Source organism: Octodon degus, unplaced genomic scaffold (assembly GCF_000260255.1).
Source record: "Octodon degus isolate 3935 unplaced genomic scaffold, OctDeg1.0 scaffold00001, whole genome shotgun sequence".
In the NCBI taxonomy this organism is placed as follows: domain Eukaryota; kingdom Metazoa; phylum Chordata; class Mammalia; order Rodentia; family Octodontidae; genus Octodon; species Octodon degus.
Genome location: NW_004524577.1, coordinates 13,454,547 through 13,474,081, shown reverse-complemented (window position 1 = coordinate 13,474,081; position 19,535 = coordinate 13,454,547). Strand labels below are relative to the sequence as shown.

The window sequence follows — 19,535 nt, the reverse complement described above, 5'->3', positions numbered from 1 at the left end:
AAAGAAGGAAGGTGGGAGGGAGAGAGGGAGGGAGGGAAGGAAGGAAGGAAGGAAGGAAGGAAGGAAGGAAGGAAGGAAGGAAGGAAGAAAGAAAGAAAGAAAGAAAGAAAGAAAGAAAGAAAGAAAGAAAGAAAGAAAGAATTTCCTACAGCCATTTTAATTTAGCAATTCAATATGAATTCATGGATGTAAAGAATCACAGTATAAAACAAAGTAGACTACTATTTAAAAATTATTCTTCAACATTTAGTCATTCCATTTATTCACCACATTTTCCTTGGGCATCTACTGTGGTAGGTGCTGATGGTACAGCCTCAAAAATGAGAAATACAGCATTCCCACAGTTGTTTGCTTAAAGCACAACCATGTCTGTGCCCTTCTTACATCCTTTCTGTCGTCAGTGGTGCCTAAGATAAAAATCTAAACTCCTTACCATGGCTAATACAAGATCTTTAAAGCTCTGACCCCTGCATCTTGCTGGAGATTTAGCGCTGAACCCCATCTGCCTTCGATACCCCCTGCCCACTGCGAAGCAGCTGCTGACGCTGCCCATTTTCTTGTTTATCCCTCCTGATGGGGACTGATACTGTGTGTAAGATGCCTTCATTCCTTCTCTGAGCAGATTGTACTTATAGGGCTTCAGCGTTTGAAGAATGTAAAAATGTATTTATGACTAAAGCTTAACATTTATATATATTTTTGACTAGACTATAATTTCCATGAGGTTTCCTCAGTCTTGATTTTTTTTATTTTAAGAAGAATAAAAATAAGAAGAAAGAAACACAAAAAGATGTAGAATTTCAAAACAAGATGATGAGAAATTAACAATGGTTGTTATACTGCATAATGTTATCTTCAAAGTAGTTGTTTAGATTACAAGATATAGAGATGCACAATTGAACAAAGAATTAAGCGTTAACTGTTCCTTTCAAATAAACCAATAGAAATGAGTAGTACAATTATCTTAGCTATCTTGTGTATACATATATATTTTTTTCCTTTCTTCTTTCTTCCTTTTCTCCTTTCCCCAATCCTAGCTGTTCTTTCCTCTTCAGCAGTTTCTATCCCTTTCACAATATCTATTGTACCTTTCAGACTTTATATTTACTTTTTCAGTTTCTTACACTAGGGAGGAAAAAAGATGTTTTCAAATATGAGTCCGATTTTTTCAACTATGCTTATGTTTTTAGTTGCATCCTTCTACCTATAAAATCCTTGAGTGTACTTTTCTTTATAGATGAGTAATACTCCATTGTAATAAAATACCACATCTTTTTATTCATTCTTCAGTGGATGGGCATTTGCGTTGTTTCCAAGATCTGGCTATTACAAATCGGACCTCTATAAATATGGGTGCACTTGCATTAGTGTGGTATGATATTTTCAGTTCTTCTGGGAAGATACCCAGAAGGGGAATAACTGGGACAGAAGGGATTGCACATCCTAGATTTTCGAGGAATCTCCACACTGATTTCCATGGTGGTTGCATCAGCCTACAGTCCCATGAACAATGGAGACAGATTCCTTTTTCCCCAGAGTGCTGCCAGAATTTTATTGTTGGTTAGTTTTTGATAATGGCCATTGTTTCTGGGGTGAGGTAGAATCTCAGTGTTCTTTTAATTTGCATTTCTCAAATGGCCAATGATATTGAATGTCTTTTCATATATTTATTTGTATTTTGTATTTCTTCATCTGAAAACTGAGTATTAATCTCAGATGCCCGTTTTTGGATTGGATCTTTGAAATTTGGGGGTCTGATTTTTTTTTAAATCTTCATAAGTACTATGCAGAAGTCTTTTGTCTGAGGGACAGGTGGACAAACTTTTTCCCTGATTTTTGGGTATTTTTTTTTTCACTCTGTCAGTGCTTTCTTGTGATGTGCAGTAACTTTTCACTAGCATGAGATCCCAGTTTTTGATTCTTTGAAGTATTTCTCATGCAGTTTCATTTTTTGTTCATAAACTCTCTCCATACACCTATGTCTTCAAGATTTCTACCTACTTTCTCTTTCAGTAGATTTAGTATTTCTGTTTTAATAGTTATATCTTTGATCCACTGTTACTATAGTTTAGGGTATGGTGATAGACACAGGTCTAGTTTTAGTATTCAACATGTACAAAGCCAGTTTTTTGAGCACCATTTTTTAGAGAGGCTATCTTTCTTCCAGTGAACATGTTTGGACCCTTTGTCAAAGATAAGGGGACTGAGTGTACTTGTAGTTGTGTCTACATCTTCTAAGCTGTTCCATTGAACCCCAGGTCTTCCTTTTTTTGCCAGTACCATGCTGATTTTATCACAGTAGCTTTATAGTATAATTTCAAGTCAGTGACTGTGATACTTTTCGCCTTTCCTTTGTTGCCCAGGATTATTTTCACTGTTCTAAGCCTCTTCTGGTTGGAGATAAATTTTAGGAATGTATTTTCTAGCTCTATACTAATGGGATCACATTGAATCTGTATAACTATTTTGGGTATTTGGCCATCTCCACAATGTTGGTTCTTCCTATCCCAGAGCAAGGATATCTTTCCATTTTCTCAAATCTTCTTCAATCTCCTTTTAGAGTACTATAATTTTCACTATATAGATCTTTACTTTCTTTGTTAGACTGATTCCTAAGTATTTCTTTTTCTTTTTTCTTTTTTTTTTTTTGGATGACATTATGAAAGCTGATTTTTCCATAGTTTCCCTCTCAACGAATTTGTTGTTTGTGTACCAGAATGCTATTGACTTTGAGTATTGACTTTCTATCCAGCTTTGCTACAGAATTTTCTTATTAATTCTAGCATTTGTTTGTTGAACTATTTGGGGTCTTCTATGCAGAATATCATGTCATCTGTGAATAATGATAATTTCACTTCTTTTTTGTCCTATCCTTTAATTGCTGTCTCTTATTTAATTGGTCTGGCTAATGTTTCAAGAACTATATTGAATAGGGGTGGCGATGGTGAATATCCTTATCTTGTTCCTGTTCCAAAGTGAAAGCTTTCAGTTTTTGTCCATTTAGTGTGATGTTGGCTGTTAGTTTGTCATAAATGGATTTTATCAAAATGAGGTAAAGCACATCTATTCCAATATTCCATAGGGTTTTTTCATGAAGGAGTGTTGTATTTTATCAGAAGCTTTTTGTGTGTCTATTGAGATGATCACGTGATTTTTTGGCTTTTTTGACATGGTGTATGACATTTACAGATTTGTAGATATTAAACCATCTCTGTATTCCTGCAATGAATACAACTTAGTCATGTTGTATAATCTTCTTGATGACTGGCTGCATTGTGTTTGCTAGTATTTTATTGAGAATTTTTATGTCTATCTTCATTGCAGAGACTGGCCTATAGTTCTCTTTTTTGGTTGGTTCTTTCTCTGGTTTTTGTTATAGTTGCCTTGAAGAATGGGTCAGGAAAAATATCTTCCCTTTCAGTTTCACTAAAGTTTGTGAAATATTTCTTCCTCAAACTCTTCTCATCATATTTTTCTCTAAATGTTTTGTAAAATTCAGCTGTGAATCCATCAGGACTGGGCTTTTCTTTTTTGGTAAATTTTTAAATTTCATTGACTGATAATGGATTATTCAGGATTTTTATATCTTCTTAGTTCGGTTTTGGTAATTTATATGTATCTAGGAACTTGTCCATTTCTTCTGTGTTTTCCACCTTATGAAAGTGAAAGATTTTCAAAGTAGGTACTGATGACCTTCTGAATATCTACAACATTTGTAGTGATTTCATTTCTTATTGCATGAATTTGAGGGTTTTTTTTTCATTTTTTGATAAAGTTGTCTAGGGATTTATCAATTTTATTTATTCAACTTTTCAACTCATTGACTCTTTATTGGCTTGTTGGTCTCCATTGCATTAATTTCTGATGTGATCTTTATAATTTCTTTCCATTTTTGCAATTTGGACTTGACTTGCGCTTCTTTTTCTAGAAGATTGAGGAGCAGCATTAGCTTGTTTATTTGTGCTCATTTTGTGTTCCTGATGTGAGAATTCACTATAAAATTCCTTCTGAGAACTGCTTTCATTGCATCCCGCATGTTTCAGCACATTGGCTTATCTTTGTCATGTTACTTTCCTTTCGTTGTTGCCTAGTTTTTCCCTGTGTTTAATTGCTTGCCCTATTTGCTTGTTTCTTGATGTTGTTAAACCTAGAGTTGTGGCCATTGCATTTTTGTTTGATTATAGATATTGGGTAACTTCTTTAATTTCATCTGTGACCCATTGATTGTTCAAAAAAGGTCTTATTCAACTTCCATGCTTTATGGAGTTTTTGGCACCTTCTTTTGTCAATAATTTCCAATTTCATGAAACTATGGTCGGATAATATGCATGAGATAATTTCAGTTCTTTTACATTTTCTTAAGCATCTTCTATCTGCTAGTATATGATCTATCTTAGAGAATGTCCCATGTGCAGCTGAGAAGAATGTATATTCTGTTATTGTGTGGAACACTCTGTAAAGGTCTACTAAGTACATTTGTTTACAAGTTTGTTTTGGTTATGTTATTTATTAGTTGATTTTTTGATCTAGTTAATCTATCATTTGTGACAATGGGTGTTAAGTTCCACTGTTACAATCATGTTACTGATTATTTAATTTTTCAATATACAAATATTTGTTTTATATAGATGAATAGTTGTTATGTCCTCCTCTTGAAGTTTTCCCCTAATAGATATGTAGTAACCTTTATCCCTTTAGATCATGCATTACTTGAAGTTCCTATTGTTTGCAAACAGAACAGCTACCACTGTTTTCATCTGAGAGTATTGCTTTCCATTCTTTGACTTTCAGTCTGTGAATTTCCTTTTGAGTTAAATGTGTTTCTTGTGTACACATATTGTTGGATTTGTGTCTTGACCTAATCTGCCCATCCATTTCTTTTGATTGGTGAATTGAAGCCATTTACATAAGTGGTTATATCTCTGTCATGTAATTTTCCTTCTGTTGGTTGCATACTTTTCCCTGTGTTTAATTGCTTGCTCTATTTGCTTATTTCTGTTGCTGCTCCTGGAATTGTGGTCATTTTTATCTCTGTTTAGAATACCTTTCTGTATTATTTGTAGGTTTGGTTTCATGATCACTAATTGCTTCATTTGTTCTTTGTCATAGAAATAGTTTATTTCTGCATTAATTTCCTAAGGTAGTTTTGCAGTGTATATCAGCCTGGGATGGAAGTAATTTCTTTCAGGATTTGAAATGATACCTCAATGCAAGCTCTTCTTGACTTGATGGTTTGTTTTGAGCAGTCTGCTGTGATTCCAACGGGCTTTCTTTTATTGATGATCTGTTTCTTTTCTCTAACCATGCTTAATATTCTGTTCTGCTGAATTTCTGGGATTTGGATTATTGTATGTCTGGGTGGAAACTTATTTTGGTTATGACTAATAGAAGATCTGCATGCTTGGGACATTTTCTGATATTCTGCAGATTTTTTTTTTGCATTGACTCATGCTTTTTGTTAATACCTATCAATCTTACATTGTTTTTCTCTGCATCCTCTTTCAGCTGTTGAACTGTTATTTCCTGCTTCACTGTTATTTTAAAGAAATGTCTTTTTTTCATGATCGCAATCCTATCTTCAAGTTTTTTCAAGTGATTTTGCAAGCTTTTGATGTGTTTTTTTAATTTCCTGGATATCTGTTTGAATCTGTTTCCTGCATCCTAATTGTTTCCTATATTGTTCATTCAAGGTTTCCCTCATTTTTCTATGCTCGTTTTTTTAACCTATGTCTTTTTTAGATATGCTGAGCAACTCTTTATTTTTTTTTTGTTTTTATTTTACCTGTGAGACTGTTTCTGATCTGATTTGTTCTATAGCTTGATGGAGTTGTTTCTTTACTTCCTTTCATATAATGTCATAAATTTCAGATGTAGAACTTCCAATTTCTTCTGTGTCATTGTCTCCTGGACTTGTTCTGGGTGGGCTGCAGTTCTGAGCTTTCATTTTGCTCTTTTGTTTTAACATTCTTATTTTGTGATTTTTGTGAGTTTAGGTCTAGGTAGCTACATCATTGGTATCAGTGCCTCTCCATGAGTAGTCTGTGCTTCAGGAAGATCTTCTGTGTATTGGAGTGTCTTGGTCTGTCCCAAGATCCTACCTTCCCAGTCAATCAAGAGAAGAATGTTGGTTTCTGGTTGGCTTAGCCCCCAGTCTTTTGCTATATGTAGGGTTGTGATGAGGTTATTATCCCAGAGTTTCACAATACTGTTACATAAGGGGAAAGAGCTGGTTACAATAGATAGGACATCATCACAGCTACAGTAGCATAATTAGCAATAAGCACAATTTAGAAACTGACAAACTGTAGTATCTATTGATTTTGAACTTCAGAGCATAGGAGCAAGGTCTATAGTTATATAACACAACGGGTCATTAATTAGGCACATCTATGGAGAGTGTTTCCTCTTGCTAAAGTGGATTTACCCTGCATTCCTCTGGATGAGCGTGTTGCTGTATCCTGGAGGCTGCCCATGCTGGCTGCCTGATCCACAGTACAGGATTACAGGCCAGGCACTGGGGATCCTCCAGACTGAGGCTCCCTGGATAGTGGTAGTGGTGGGGTTCTTCCCTCATACGCTTCTCCCTGATTTTTTAATATTTTACAAAGTCCAAAGTGTTTACATGTGGTTGTTAGGGTTCCCTAGCCCTAACTCTAACCCTAAAAATCATATGTGATTTTATAGTGTTTTTTAATATACATTAATTTGCCTGACTATAGTAGCAATTTCTCTGTGTGGAAATCTTTTGAAATATCATCTGTATACATTGAATATATGCAAGAAGAATAAAATAAATTTTTTAAAGCATAACATTGGCTAAAAGTGTCATACATTGTTGTTTTTATAGCTTTTAAATTATTTCAGAAACTTATTTTTCATTATATCTGCTTCATTTGTCATATTGAAATGTATAAAAAATGGGCAAATGAATTCTATGTTAACAAAACCTAGTGTTTAATTTTCAGTTCGCTGTAATTGTAGCTCAGATCTTACTGAGATGAAAGTTTGTAAACACACTATCACAATTAAATAAGTATCATTAAAATTATGACAAATATTGGTGATTTAGAAGTTAATCACCCTATTGGTCACAATAAACATAATTTCTCTAGTTTCTGGCACATACATAAAATCACAACAGGCATATTAACTATGTTGACTAAAACAATATCTAGGGGCTTTGCCCTATAGCTCAGTTGTTTAAAGCATTGCTTGGGCAAATGCAATCAGTCACACAGGACTGCTGTTCAATTCCCAGCTCCAGAAGCTGCACCAGACCTGCCCTTAAGGCAGCCTGAAGTAGAAAAAACAAACAAACAAACAAACAAACAAACAAAAACTCCTTCTGAAACAATAATTATTGGTAAAATTCTGCACAGTATATGAGCTTTTGTGAAAAAAATAAAGAACTTAGATATGAATATACGTTTGGAAAAAATAAAGAACACAGAATATATGTTTGGAAAAAATAAAGAACATTAAAATTTTAAATTTTAATCTGAATTTAGAAAACAAATGAGTGACCGATTTTTTTTTGTTTCTTTTACTGTTCCTATTGCTGTTGACATAGCTGTGCAATCTCTAAATTATCTGAAGATATTCTAGCAGAATGTTCTAAGATTGTTTATGTATTTATATAATGATCTCTTCCTTGACTTCCGTCTGTCCAATCATTTATTTGTTCATTCAAGAAATATTTGCAAGATGCTTATTAATCTTCAAGGAATTGCTGTAACTGCAATTATATTATATTATAATATTACTTGAGTTGCAGTACGTCCCACAGTCAAGTATTCTCCATAGTACACGAGGCTGGCGGAGGTGCTGGATGCCATTGCCTCCTTCAGGGACTCAAGCTAATCGGGTACTGTCCTTACCATGAGTGTCCCAAAGGATTCAAACCCTCACATTTCCATTTCCTCACATTTCTTTTTCTCTACCTTCATGAAAATAGAATGAGGTAGAGAAAAAGAAATCAGATGTTATGTAGTAAAAGCTCCAATTATTGGTCTTCCAAGTTTCCTAACCAAAAGCTCTGGAACTGAGTCTTTTCCCTTAGGTTGGGTTTCTGAAATAATTCAGCAACAAAATTCCACCGTGTAGTGGTAAAAGCTGTTTATGTTGTAAATAACTTGTGACATCACTCCATGCATAGCAATGTTCATGTGAAAGAGTGACTCGGAAGGCTGAGCCTTCAGCTGATGATTTTCACCCATGAAGGAAGGGAAAATGGATTTTGGAGGAATGCAATTAGAAGTACACTGTAGCCAAACCCTCTAGCCATCTAAGCATATGTGAATTTTCTTCTTCCATTATTGAAAAACAAACAAAAATACCTATCTCCTCCCATCCAAGAAAACCCAAGTTCAATTCCAATGACTGCAATCTGTTCAAAATCCAGAATCTCCAGGAAATGTGCAGCTCTCTCATAATTAGGTCTTGATGTAACTGAAATCTGGCAAGCTGTAGAATGAAAGACAGATTATCCGTCCTCCTATCAGCCTCACTGCCCTACCCCCACGAGCACTCAGTATACAGTGGCCAAAAATGAGCAGAGTAGTGATTACAGACACTGTCATTAGGAAAACAGAAGGAAACCCTGAACAGGCAGTGGCAACAAAATCCTGCCAAGCAGAGATTAAGCCAGAGAAAGAAGTTTTTGATGAGTGCATCTGGAAACCACGGTTCTCTTTTATGGGAGTTATGCCACATTTCATGGAATGTCCTTGTTCATACTGATCAGATAGCTGGTCTTATCCATGGCCGTACATGAATTGGGTACAGTAGAACACATCCTCATTGGAGCCTTCACGGTATTTATCACACGGCTTGTTAGCCCATGTTGGCCTAAGAAATGTTCTAAGAATCATGTATGTTAACAGAGACTAATGGAAAAATGTGAAGATATCTTTAAACAACACATATCTCTTGCAGAGTATAGAGTACAAGCAGCTTACTTCTCTGTTAAATCTCAAATTCCTGAACCCTCTATCAACTTCAATTATAAAATTAACAAAAATCAGGCAGAAACAGCTCTCAGTAGTCTCATTCACTTTCATTTCTTCTTGTGAAGTGGCCCATTCTGATGTGAGCTCATATTGCTCATAAACATTTCAAAAGCAGCAATGATCACTCACAGGTTGTGCCTCACATTTTTCCCTGGTACTGGACAGATGTACAGGCCTGTTGGCTTTCAAGTTGTGCCCGGCAATAGCATCATGAGAACCATCTGCTTTCTCCTCTATGATTCTATTTCACTTTGTATCCTCCAGTTTTCTACTAAGTGAAAACTTCATAGGCTGGGACTTCACTAGCAGTCCACACTTCTACATACTGAACTATGTAGAACTATTATTTGTGTTGTAAAGCAAATTACTGTGACCTAGAAACTCAAACTTCATTCTCTCAAACAATATTTTACAATACTATTCTTAACAATCTTTGCAGGGAACAGCGGTATAAAGTTAATCTATTCCTATGACCATTTAGAGGCAGAGATCCTCCATTTCAGCCCACGATTCCTAAGGCACTATCTTTGTTTGCAGGATAAATGCTAGACCTTCACTAAGAAGGTGAAGAGACACAAGCCCATGAGGAGGAGCTTATTCCTAACCGGAAATGATCTTAGTTGCCATAGTTACCATTGCAACCTCCCCCCCCCCCATTTCCTAATTTAGTTACAGGGCTATATCACACTAAAAGGGTGACCGAAGGTGACTTGCTACTTACAAGCCATTTACCTGAGAAAGATTTTCCCGTGGAAAAACAGAAGTGGCCTTGAGGAGCTAGGTTATGACGTCCGTAGGATCCATTACAGTCATTACCCATCATTGTCCCATTATTGTACAAATGTGCTTTGTGTTCCATTTTCCTGTTTTACAGTTCTGAAAGTTAGAATTCTTTTCTGGTGAGTATGCATCTTTTATAAGAGAGAACAGCTGTAGCTTCCTTGTCTCTTTCCTTGCTGTTCTTTTTCTTTCCCTTATTTTCATCAACTAAAACAGAAATTATTAATACAGTGGCAAATATAATAATGCCACAAGATTGTGTTTGATGCTGCTGGTCTGCATCCAGCACAATCTGGGACATGTCATCAGAGGATTACTCAGAAAAATTGATTGTAACAAGTGCAGGAAGAAGTTAGTACCAAGGCTGGGGAGATAACTTGGCAGTCTAAGTGCCTGCCTGGCAAGGTCAAGGACCCGAGTTTGATCCCCGGTACCACACGCTGTGCTGCTTCAGGAACCCCAGGCACGCCATGCCAGCCACTGAAACCGGGCATGGTGGCTCATGCCTGTAATCCTAGAGCTGGGGAAGCTGAGACAGGAGGATCACTACAAGTGAGACTGTATGAAATAAATAAATTTAAAGAAAAATGAAAGTAGTTGGTACCAATGCCAGTGACTTTTTTCTACCAACAGGAATGCTGCTTGTTATTTTTTCATGACTGGTTTTCCATGGTCTGCCATAGTTTTAATGTAACATAGCAATTCTTAGGACTTTGCTACATCTATATGAGGATTCTGAAGTGGGTTAAATTATTTCTATTAAGACAAGTGTGAAGGAAGACATAAATATTCTCTTGTAATACACATCAGCACAAACATATGAAGGAATTAAGTCATCTTGAGATATTTATGCATTAAGATCCAGATGGGAGGGCTGGCCAAATAGCTCAGCGGATTAAAGTGCCCACAGCAGGCGCAGGACCCAGGGGTTCAATCCCAGGGTCTGCCTTGCCGGCCCTGCCCCTGGGGTGTGCTGAGACCTCAATTGAGACTGGGCGTGGTGGGGCGTGCCTGTAATCCCAGTGCTTGGGAGGTTGTAAACAGGAGAATCACTACAAGTCCGATCTAGTAGTGAGACCCTGAACACCCTGTAGACCTTTCCCTAAAATTAAAAAAATAATAATAATAAAGAAAAAGATCCAGATGGGACAAATGATTGATACTAGCTTTAAATCACAAAGCTTTTTAAAGGGAAAATATAAATATTTACAGATCCCAAAATGAAAGCAAAACTATATAGGAATTATTTATCCAAAGGCTAATTTGTTTTTCCTTACTTTTTATATAATGTCTTTTTATTTATTTTTTTTAAATTTATTTAGTGTGTGTGTGTGTGTGTGTGTGTGTGTGGCCAGCTCAGCCCACCGGGGGGCGGGGCTGGCTGGCATGTGGTGCTGGGGGATTGAACTGCGGTCCCTGTGCTTTGCTAAGCTTGTTCTAAGTAGGTGCTTTAGACCACTGAGCCATCTCACCGGCCCTATGATGTCTTTTTAAAACTCTAATATGGTTGCACAAGGATACTCCTTTATGTAGTACCAATCCTCCTATGAACAGTTGCGTCTGTTGTTTCATAAATGTGTGAGCATCCGTCATGTGCCACACATTGTTCCAGAAAGTCAGCCTGGCACAATGACAACAAGTAAACGGAGAGAAACTAAAGTCTGAGCCCAAGGCACTTACGTTCGGCACGTGGAAAGCAGCTCCTAACTGGGCGGGATAGACCCGAGTGCTTGTTCCTGTAACATGTGGGATGTGGCCGTTAAATGCTAAGATGAGTCAGTGAGACAGACTCGGAGGAGTAGCACACAGACTGAGTAGGGAAACCTCTCTGGGGCGTTAGGTGGAGTAAGCAAAGAATGAGAGACGGCCAATCAGGCCGCCTGAAGAGGGTTTTGCAGGAAGTGGGAACAGGAAGTAACAAAAGCCTCCCTAAATGTCGTGTTTGCCATGTTGAGGAACACATCCAAGCTCAGCATGCCCAGAGCTGAGCGGACAAGGGCCTCCTGGGAGAGGGCCTCGACATCTGGGGGAAGCCAACCAATAGGCAAGCACGAATTTTTATCTTCTGTTTCTAAAACATATGGAAAGGCCCTGATAGATTTTCAGTAGAGAGCTCAGTAGGTCTAATTTACTCCTATAAAAATGACTTTGACATCTCTCTGGACAATAGAAACAGCAAGCAGGCACAAGACCCAGCTAGAAGGTGAACTATTTGTTAGGTAGAAGATGCAGATCACTTTTAACTACAGCTATAGCTGTGGATCTGTTTAGACTCGTTCAGGTCTTAAATATATTTTGCAAGCAGAAGTGAAAGAATTTGCTGTTTCAATTGAACTCTGGATGTAAAAGAAAAGAGAAAAATCCCACGAGTTTTGGTAGAAGCAGCACAAATAAGGTGCTGTCACTGATAAAGATGTGACAAATGCAAAAGGAGAAGGACTGAGTTGCAAAGGGGTTGCACTTGGATATGATCAGTTTGCCATCCACATGGAAATGCACCCAGGGCGAGCCGAAGAGGAGAGGGGTGGGAGTTCTGCACATAGAGAGAGAGCATGGAACTCCTCAGAGCAGAGGCAGTATGCCTACCACAGCATCAGGTGAGATTGCCTAGGGAGCATGAACCGCCAAGGAGAAGTTTCTAGCAAGTGAGTCCCGATGCTATCCAGCATCAGTTGGCTGGACAATGGGAAGGTACCAGTAGAGAAGAGTAAAGAAGTGAAGTGGGTCCAGAGACTCTCAGAAGGCTCTAAAGGAAGCAAAGAATTTGAGAGGATGAGGAATGAGCAGTCACGTTCCGTGGTCTTAAAGTCAAATGATGGCTGAATTTGAAAACATCACAGTTGGCACAAGAGAAACAGGGAGTGACAGCCAAGCTGGCTTCCTTCAAAGGTGTGTGCAAGGAGGTCTGTACAAATATGCCCTCCCCTAAGTTTTACTGTAAAAGGCACTGAAGTGGCTCTCTCTCCACACAAGCAAATAACCTGGGAGGGTGGCTGTGGCATATGGCAGATATTTGGGAACAGAGATGAAGCCTTAGAAAGGAAAGGTAGGAAGGACAACTGTGGGAGGGTTGAGGTGCACTTTGAGCAAGGCATAGAGAAAGAACTCCTTTGTGATGGCTATTGAAATGCAGACGCACTTAGGAAATCACTGAAAAGAAATCACTTCTCTATTTGCACTGTGCGCACAGGGGATTGGGCAGTGATGGAGGGGAAACGATGAGTTTGGAAAGGGAGATGTGTGTTTCTCAAGGTAACAGCATTGAAAGCCGTCCAGTTGGACCTGATTTTCAACTTATACAGCACTTTTTCTTGGCAGTAGACCCCTATCACTTTTCCTCTTGAGAAATTTTGAAGTATCATACTTGTGTTTTAGAAGAAACTTGATGTATCAAATTGGAGGACAGTAGTAAAGAACCACTGAAGTAGCAGGAAAGAACTGATAGCACTTCTCATCAATACCTTCTTTTTCTCCCTGAATATCTTTTTAGAGTAGGATTTTATGCCTAGAGACTCCTGGGGTATTACCTGAGCACACATTCTGACTTCCAGTTTCGTAGGAGTTTCTGGGTTGAGAACTCCTACTCGCAGTAACATTGATTACTGTCTAAATCTGTTGCAGCGCGCCTGAGTACTATGAGTACAGCCACGGAGGAAGCGAGGATGCCTATGACAGCTATGGTAAGACCTTTTCTTGACTAAAACTGAGAACTCCGAACATCCATCCATCACTGACAACTCAGAAATGACTTTCTTCCCTCACCCTCAGTTTTCACAGAAGTCCAGGATGAATTGATTTATGTAATTCCAGAGTAAGATTTGACTCTCAGAGCCAGTTCCTCTGAATGGGACAGATCAATTTTGATCAAAATTTTGAAAGCAATTAATCACAATCATAGATCATTTTCAACAGCCACTGTAAGTGTTCTGAATAGTGTGTTCCATGTTTCACATCCTCTGCCTGGGTAATTAATTTGATGACAACACTATCTTTTTTGTGTCCCAAAGACCGGAGAGTAATACACCCTTAAAATATTTTAAGATTTTAAAGGATAGAAGTTGTTATTATCACATAACTTTTAAATTATATTTTCTAGACTGTATTGGCCTTAAAAGTGCTCAATAATGCTGACTTTTGAGAATTAACAATCAAGCACTTCACTATGAAATTAATTAATTTTAAAGTGTATTGTTCAACTAAACATACCACATTAATCATAATCCTATCCAATATGGATGTATTGAGTGCCTATGAGGTGTTGACATGGTACATGGTTTTTGAGGAGTAGTATCTGGTTTTTTAAAGTGTGTACACAGTGGTACCAGCTGACCACCACTGAAAACTGATAATGGGGGAGATGGCTCAGTAGAATAAGTGCTTGCCTGGCAAGCCCAAGGGCCTGAGTTCAACCCCTGGTTCCACCAAAAAAAACAAAAAAACAGAACTCTGTTCCTCTTCGAAGCTCATGAGTGCTGCCTGTGTATTTGGGGCTCCATAGGAGGAGGCCATGGTGCTGTGGGAGGGTGGAAAAAGGCAGGTGACAGAAAAAAAAAGAGCAACTTTTCCTGAAGTGGAATCAGAAACTGAGTAAGACAAGGTGAGTCCAGCAGAGAGACAGAAACACCCCCACCACCGCTGTCAGTCACAAGCTGCTTATTTACCTGCTTCCTCATGTATTTCTTTCTGATGAGCTGATACAGTAAGTGTTTTATCTCCATTTTTAAGAGGAAACTGCACACAAGGGATAAAGTGAATGTGAGAGCACAGCTTCCAGGCTTGGCCCCTGCTGTTGTGCACTCCCGGTGGGTGGGCCCTGTTCCTCTCTACTCCTCGCTTGGGGTTCGTCATGGCTCTGAGCTATGTCACATAATGGGGATTGGCAGTGGTGCGGAAAATCCTGAATAGGAACCAGAGTGGGCCAGGACCATAGCTCAGCACTTGCCTGGATGTGTGAGGGCCTGGGTGCAAACCCTGCACATGATGCCAAGGATTATTACAGGGATGTGTATATGTCTATAATGCAAACTCCCCCTCAGAATCCTGGATACTCGAGCTGTCTTCTGCATTTTACAGATGAAGAGCTAACACTCACAGGAAGATTAATTTGCCTTAAAGAGTTAGCTAGTGACACAACCGGAAAGTGAATCCAAAAGTGTCTGATTGCTTGGATTTATGCATTTGTTTATGCCCAAAAGCAGAGCACAGTTGAAGGGATCTTAGAGCAGAGAAAAGGATATGCACACCCAGCTCAGCCCCACATGAAGGGGCTGAGCGTATTAACTCCAGCACTCAGCCTATTAACGCAGTCTGTTAGCTACTGCTCCTGGAGGTAGCAGTGTTCTCTAAAACATAGGAAACATAGTTTCAGAAATTGTTTTACAGGAAAGCAAGTGATGGGCAAGTTGGCACAGGTCTGGCTCCCTGGGCAAGCAACACAGTAAATACACTTCAATTCTGTCTATGTTCTTCGATCTTTGAAAGGACAAAGTCTGAGAGGTGACATGATGTTTAATAAAGACATCTAAAACCCAAACTTTATCCAGAGACACACTAGGGCTTAAGGAACTTGAGGTATGAGATTACCTACTGCCCTGACACATCCACCCTTCCCGCTGTAGTGTTATGAGTCCCAGACAGCAGTAACTATTTCTGTTGTTCCAGGCACATTCTTAGCTGTGTGGGAACCAGGCTCTATGCACTGTTCAGTTAGTTAGTGACAATGGTTAATGAAGCAAAACACAACCTGGGCTTTTCTTTAATCCATTTGACTTTTGCACGTAACATTGCTGGGTTCTGGGAGTAGGCTGGTATGCAAGCAGCTGTCCTTCCCTGATACTACTGCAGAACAGATGGCTCGACACTGTAGATTGCACCAGCAAGTAAGTGATGTGAGTGTACTATTTAGAGTGTAGAAATCCAGTACTCTAAGCATTTATAGTTTTATACACAGCCGAAAAGCACTACCCATTTAATAAAGTTACTCAATGGTTAACAGAGGTAAGGCACAGTTCTCAATTATGGAGAGAATACAGTAATAAAGCTCTCAAAGCTTATGTTCAAATGAGAACCATAATAGTATTCTTCTAAAAGCAGTTTTTTAAAATAGTATCTTCACTTTCAAATTGGAGTTACTATTTTCTGTACTTGGTATATCAAGATAGCAAAGTCCTGCTCCTGAGTTCTCCTTTGCCTACAGACAAGCCCTGACATCTAGGCAGATAGCAACTCGACGATATCTGATGGGGTAATTTGTGAAAGATGAAATTTTCATTTCTCAGTTAGGTACACCTGAAAATGTTAATACCACCTATGATAATGGGGAAGAGGGTGTAAGTATAAGTCAAGCTTCTGATGGAGAGGCGAGTGACACCTTCAGGTGGCTGGATTCTCTCCTGCAACTCCATGGGCCTTGCCTCCTTCCTTTGTAGCTGCCTGTTCACCTGTTGGACCTGCACTTAAAAAAAAAAATAACTCACTTTCATTTAGAAGTCATAACTTTCCATGGGCACTAGATATCACACAGATCGAATAAGCAGCAAACAATTTTCTGCACAAAGACAGTAGTCTGTAAAGTCTTTTTTTTTTTTTTTTAATGTATTTGGTACAGGATCTCACTATGCAGCTGGTGCTCCTAGTGATCCTCCTGCTTTCAGCCTCTCCAGCACTGGGATTACAGGCATGTGCCTCCACCCCCATCTCTGTGACAGGCTTAGCGTGCCCGGGGGTGGGGCCAGCCTGGCATGTGGTTCTGGGGTTCCAGTCCCCGTCCCTACAATTGCCTAAGCAGGTGCTTAGTCAACCGAGCTATTTCACCAGCCCTGCCAGTAAAGGCTTTATAAACAAATGAGGAAAACACAGAGAAGGATTTTTCTGCCCAGGTAAAGAAGATATTAGTAAACAGCAGTTTACTCACTAGTATTTCAGCTCAGGCTGTCATATAAACAGCGTTGCTAAAGTAGACACAGGTGTAGAAGCGTGGACCGTTCGGTAGTGCCATGTCTTTTGTTCAGTTTCTGGAATCTGATGTCAGTGTTTACCTTTATTGAACAAGCATAAGTTCAAGCATACTGCTCACATGCAACATGCTTTTTCCTCTTTGTGGGAAAATATTAACATTCTAACCCTGTGTGCGTTTTAATCTGGAAAGTGCCTCCTGATTTGCCTGCCAGGATAATTATTCAGGACTGGCTGTAACAGCTAATGAGGGTTTGGGGATCCTGGCGAGGAGGCTGAGGCGAAGAAGCCTGAGCGTGTGTCGCTGCCTACGTTGTGGCGCAGACCTCGTGGCAGAGCGTGCCAGGACCGTGGGATGGAGCAAGGACTGAGCCGAGTGATACCAGCCGCCCACCCAGCCACCCCGCCAGCCCTTGGCCCCGGGGCCGCCCGCAGCCGGTGGGGTACACGCTGCCCAAGAGCCTCCCCGCCGAGCGGCCTGCGGTTGCAATCTGCACATCTGAAATTCATTCTTCTCTTAGTTTCTAGCCGAGCTTGGTGGATAGCTGTGGTCACAGCACTCTGGGACACCAGCGGGGAGGATCACAAGTTCAGCCACAGCCTGGTGGCGTAGTGACTTAGTGACCTGCCTGAAAAATAAGAAACAATAAATGTGTAAAAGCCTGGGGACATAGCTCATTATGAGGGTGCCGATTTCAACGCTGTACCACAATAAATAAATAAATAAGATTCCTTTGTGCCATAGATGTTTAGAAATATAAGCAGATATAAAAATCTGACTAAGCTGCCATTTGTCTTACCCCAAAAGAAAAATATGAGCACTGTGGAAAATATAAGTAAACAAAGAATGAGATTTAAATCCATCAATTTTTCTGCTTATTTATACATTCTTTACACTTGTTACATTTTTGTCAATAGTTTCAATCCATTAATATGCATCTTTTATTTAAAATGAGCACCATACAGGCTATTTTAAATTCCTTAACTTTTTTCTGTCATAGGAATTTTTCCACTTTTCAATCATTGGCGTCACACCTTGACAAAATACAGTTTCATGTATTTTTCATGCAGTATCACTATGAAACACCAATATGTTCATTTGAAAAGTGATACAGGCAAACCGTTTGGGACCCGGCCTGTCTCTCAAAACCTATTCCTATTCCCATTCCCGTTCTGTAATATATACTGGGTCTACAGGGTCTCACTATGTAGATCGAACTCATAGTGATCCGCCTGTGTTCAGCCTCCCAAGAGCTGGGATTACAGGCTTGTGCCACCACACCCAGTCTCAATCGTCTTCTCCGCATACCCCAGGGGCGGAGCCGGCACAGCAGGCCAGGGAATCAAACCCAGATATATATATATATATCATATATATATATGATATCTGATAGCTTGAATTTATTTTTAGAGCATAAATATTTAAATGACACAAATTCCAAATCAGTACATGCATTTAAAGAATTTTTTCTAATTTATCAGAGCCACTAAGATTGTTTTAGGTATGTCTGAGTAGCTCATAATTCTATGAGGACGCATTTTGAATACAGTGCGTCCATCAGCGTGGTTAAGCAGCGCTTCCCATAGAATCATTCTCTGAGTGACAGCTAGACGTGGACAGCTATCTTCTCGGCGAAGAGGGCTGTTTATTGAAAGGTATCTGGTGTATGAACTGAAGAGCTAATTATGCAACGTTCTTTAGCGGCGTTTCAGATGACAGCTGTGTGGAAGCGAAGGGAGCGGTACTAACACACAGTCTCGAGATGAACGCAAGCACGAGGAAGGCGTGTGCCGCGTCCCAGGGCACCCGAGCGCTCCCTGGAAGCTGAGTGCAGAACACAGCCGCCTTCCTGTGGTGTTCAAGAGCAAGAATAATTATTATCCCGGTGTGAAAATAGGCCCTGCATTGATTAATCTGTGACAACAGCAAAGGAAGGGAAACCAACTGCCATTCATGTCAGCCATATGATTCAAGAACAAAGACTATTTTTTAATAGTGAAAAGAAGGATACATCTGGGCAAATTGATTTTATAAAAGGAGATGAGTTTTCTTAACACTGCCAAGAATTTTTCAGTCATTCAGAAATAATGTATGCAAGTAATTTATTTTGCCTGGTATTTATTAAAATTGAAGTCATTGTATGTTAGGCTGCTGAGGAAAAGTACCAGTTTGGGTTATTAACTCAGTTTTAGTGTAGATTTTTATACTTCATTTTTAATTGAAAGTAAGAAAGCCATAGTGAGATTGTACTTCTGAAGTATGTTAAAATTCCCTTGTAAAATTAGCTTATTTTTTCTTTTAGTTTATTTCAGAGGTTCCAATTAGATATGAGATTCAGACCACATTGCCTAAGCATAATATAATCAAAAGGAAGGGACACCATTACTTTATTGCTACGCTTGCTAATTTTATTTATTTTTATTATTATTTTTTAATGTATTTAGTTCAGGGTCTACAGGATTTCAGTGTGTAGATCAGACTCGTAGTGATCCTCCTGTTTTCAGCCTCCCAAACACTGGGATTACAGGCCACACCCAGTCTCAGTCGCCCTCTCAGTGTACCTCAGGGGCAGGGCCAGTGCGGCACACCGGGGATCTAACCCTGTTCGCTGCACTCTGCCTAAGCAGGCACTTTAGTCCACTGAGCTATCTGGCTGACCCCTATTCTTGCTAATTTTAAATAAGCTACATTTATAATTTCAGTTTTGTTTTTACACTACATACTCCTAAATCAACAATTTTAGAAAAAAAACTAGAACTTGTGCTGTATAGTTTACAGATTGCAGTCTTTGA

General features: G+C 39.1%; 1 protein-coding gene across 1 annotated transcript in view; it reads left to right on the top strand.

Moving 5' to 3' along the window:
* Khdrbs2 (KH RNA binding domain containing, signal transduction associated 2) overlaps nucleotides 1-19,535 on the top strand; it is a 451,883-nt gene that overhangs the window by 422,560 nt on the left and 9,788 nt on the right. Inside the window, exon 8 of the mRNA XM_004623186.1 lies at nucleotides 13,410-13,468. Coding sequence (XP_004623243.1) covers nucleotides 13,410-13,468 — 59 coding nt within the window. The remainder of the gene's footprint in view (nucleotides 1-13,409; nucleotides 13,469-19,535) is intronic.